This window comes from Gossypium hirsutum, chromosome D01, assembly GCF_007990345.1.
Source record: "Gossypium hirsutum isolate 1008001.06 chromosome D01, Gossypium_hirsutum_v2.1, whole genome shotgun sequence".
Lineage (NCBI taxonomy): Eukaryota > Viridiplantae > Streptophyta > Magnoliopsida > Malvales > Malvaceae > Gossypium > Gossypium hirsutum.
In genome coordinates, this window is record NC_053437.1 from 1,108,603 (window position 1) to 1,111,935 (window position 3,333).

Consider the following 3,333-nt stretch of genomic DNA (forward strand, 5'->3'; position numbering starts at 1 on the left):
AAAAGTTTTTATTTAAATCATTGACCTATTTAAAAGTTTTTATTTAAATCACTTGGATGTTAAGGTTTCTTTTTTTGTTCTTTTTAAAAAAAAGTTTGGCTAGGAGTTCTAAGCAACAATTCAAAGGTCGGTATGGTAGATTAGTACCCATCGACGAGTAGAAGAACATATATTAAATTCAAGTTGATCTGTCTGACGGTCAATGTCAAAGGTCGAAAAAGAAAGTTGTTAGGATTTTTGTTTGCAGATTTGTGATGTTCAACTTTGTTTAATGAAAAAAAATGAATTATAGAAGAGAAGGGAAATGAGAGTTTTCTATTGGTGCAAGTGGTGAAAGCAGAGAATGTCATACAACAGCGGTTTTAATAGTTCAGTGACGTAAATGAAAATTTTCGAATAGTTCAGTGACCATTTAGTAACTTTTTGAAGTTGAGTGACCAAAACGCAAATTTACAAATATTTTTATAAATTTATCAAAGCCTCACAATGATTGCTATTGTTTTTTTTTTGAACAATCTCATTATAGGTTCTGGTTATATCTATTTTTTTTTACATAATGTCTAGAACTACCTATAGTTCCTCCCTAACTCATAAATAGAAGGATAATGCGTTTCAGTGCACTCGAACTATCGTCCTTCTGCATTAACAACAATGCCTATACCAATCAAATTAAAGTTCAATCGGCTACAGTGATTGCTATTTAAAATCATGCAAATGTATAATATGGTTAAGAAGCAAAAGAGATAATAAAAAATTGCAGTCGATATGGTTTAGAACTCTATATATATACGGATTATTATTTTTTACATTATTAATGGAGTAAAAAAACTTTTACAATCGTGTATATGACATGGTTTGTTTTTAAAGTGTAATAAAATGTTTTTAACATCATCCTAAACATTGCTTAATTAGTAGTGGACATAATAACCCTGACCCATCTTTTTATTTTGTGCTGTTTTCAATTTCTATTGAACCTATACCTTGCGAGCTAGCACTATGTCCTACACATCACGTGGAACAACACCCTAGACCAACAACATCATGCGAGTTGGAGAATTCTATGAGTCCGAAACTCGCGATGCTCGGGGCATTGCAGCCCATAGCCTCTTGTTTACGCACACTATAGGTACTATATCCCTGACACATCACGTACATGACGCCTTAGGAATGACTAGATGACCCTTCGAAGGGCCACGGACAATAGAAACCAAACAACTCGCTTCTCTTTATTACTTACTGCAGCTCTTCACCCATTGAATGAACCGTCATAAGTATCCTAAAATCTTCCCTCACCCAACCCCTAAAAGAAGTACAAAACAAAAAGATCACTAAACAAGAAACTGATTTGAACTTTATCTATAAAAATAGTCAGATAAAATTATAGAGATCATCAGTCCATCATACACGAAAACGAAAATTTTCAACCCCCAAAATTTAATACCCTCTCCCTGTTTTTGCTTCCATTAATGACAACCTTTTCTTCTGGCTCCTTTTCACCCCTTCTTTTAATGGTTTCCATTTTTACATCAACCCCACTATGATGGAGAAAGTAAAGCCAAATTGATGTCAAAATTATAGCAACCAATTTTCCCCAGATAATCGTCATTGCCAAACAAATCAAGAACAGAGACATGGCTCCGTTTTTTGAACACGAAAAACCCTTACCGATCCTTTCTTGTTTCGGTTTCGATTCGTTGCAGCCGCTTTGTTGATGTTTCGTCTCTGGTTTCTGTGTTGTGATTGGTGTTAACGGTGATGAAGAAGAAGAAGATGATGATGATGATGAAGATGATGATGATATTGTGGATTGAATTAGCTTTCCAGTCAATACTCTGTTTTTGGATTCATTTTTTCTTTTTCTATCTCGAATCCTGTGAGCCTGATAATATGAAAAACATAATATTTATGAATAAATTTAATATCCGGAATTATGGAAATCGAGAAATTAGTTTAATTGGATCGTTAAATCATTAAGATAAATATCAATAATTCAGCAAAGAGGGCGAAGGCAGAAAAAAGTTTTAAAGTTTTGGAAGGTCAAAAAACAATTTTACCATATATTAATTTATAATTTCATATTTTTCAAAGCACTTAAAAACAATTTTACCATTTAATCCAATAATTTATATGTTACAAATTAATATAATGATTTTAAGGAGAGTATCGAAACAAAAAATTTATACTTTAATCCTTTTAAAATTTTCAAAATTTTAGGTTAATCCAACAATAAAATATTATTTTATCCCCTAAAGTTTAACATTCTGTTTCTGCTTCCACAAAATTAGAAGTTTATAATTTAATTTCTTAAAAGAATTTAAAATTTTATTTCTCTCAAAAATTTATGATTTAAAATGGGGTTCTTAAAAAAATCAGTAACTCAACTATGAAAATTACAAACTTATCACCTAACTATTAATATAATTTTTTATTACCCAATTATGAAAAATTACAAAATAACCTTCCAGCTATTCAAATTTATCTTTTTTGGTCACTAATTATCTAACGTAAACGTGGAAAGACCCAAAAATTTAAGATAATTGAGTGACTAAAATAGATAAAATTGAATAATTAAGTGATATTTTTTAACTTTTCGTAGTTGGGAGTAAAAAGAAAAAAAAAGTATAGTTGATGACTACTAATGTAGTTTACCCTACTTTTTATAAAGTATAATAATAGGGACTAACATGTCAATTTTGTAAAACAAGAGGTATTAAATATAGCATTAGACCTCAATGAAAAAAAAAGGAATAAGGAAGAAATAAATGGAAAGAAGCAACGAACCAATACTGTTTCGAAAACAACCGCTTTGATCACTTTGGAAAGCGTTTTCTTTCCCCCACTATGAACAGCGATCGATTTTTCCTCATTGGAAACGGAGGAGTTCGCCGTCGAAGGCTTCGAAAAATCCTCCTTGCTTTGAACGCCGGCGACGCACGTAAAGGCGGGACGGTTAACGACGGCGGCGGCGGGTTTGGGTTCGAGGCGCATGAGGTCCATATCGACGACGGGTCTAAAACAAAGCAAAAACTTGTTCCTCGAGAGGTTCTTCATTGTTTCTTGGTTTCTTTTTAATGGAACTCACTTGCTGTGTGTGGATCATTATAATGGGTTTCGGCATGTCTTTAATTGTTTAGGCAGTTTATAAGAGCCGGCTCTGTGCCTTTATTGTGAGTTATTTCCAAGGCTAATTTAAAATTCCCTATCATTGTTATTTGAGTTAATTGCACTAGGGATCTCTAAATTATGACCCTTGTTTCAAATTGGTCATTAAATTTTAAAGCATTTTTATTACATCCCCACACTATTAATGTTATATCAATCAAGCTTTTTCGT

At 32.3% G+C, this 3,333-nt stretch overlaps 1 protein-coding gene across 1 annotated transcript; it reads right to left on the reverse strand.

The window, feature by feature from the left end:
• Positions 1-1,341: 1,341 nt before the first annotated feature.
• On the reverse strand, positions 1,342-3,333 carry LOC107928813 (uncharacterized). The gene is made up of 2 exons (XM_016860090.2): positions 2,782-3,333; positions 1,342-1,879 (listed from the first exon to the last, which is right to left on the reverse strand). The coding sequence occupies exons 1-2, from the start codon at positions 3,049-3,051 to the stop codon at positions 1,421-1,423; spliced, it is 729 nt and encodes a 242-aa protein (XP_016715579.1). The 5' UTR covers positions 3,052-3,333; the 3' UTR covers positions 1,342-1,420.

What these genes read in the sequence shown, in the direction of transcription:
- LOC107928813 (XM_016860090.2), bottom strand. Translation starts at nt 3,051, where the DNA reads ATGAAGAACCTCTCGAGGAACAAGTTTTTGCTTTGTTTTAGACCCGTC. An exon ending in TTGTTTTCGAAACAGTATTG is followed by an intron (nt 1,880 to 2,781) that starts GTTCGTTGCTTC and finishes TCATATTATCAG; the next exon opens with GCTCACAGGATTCGAGATAG.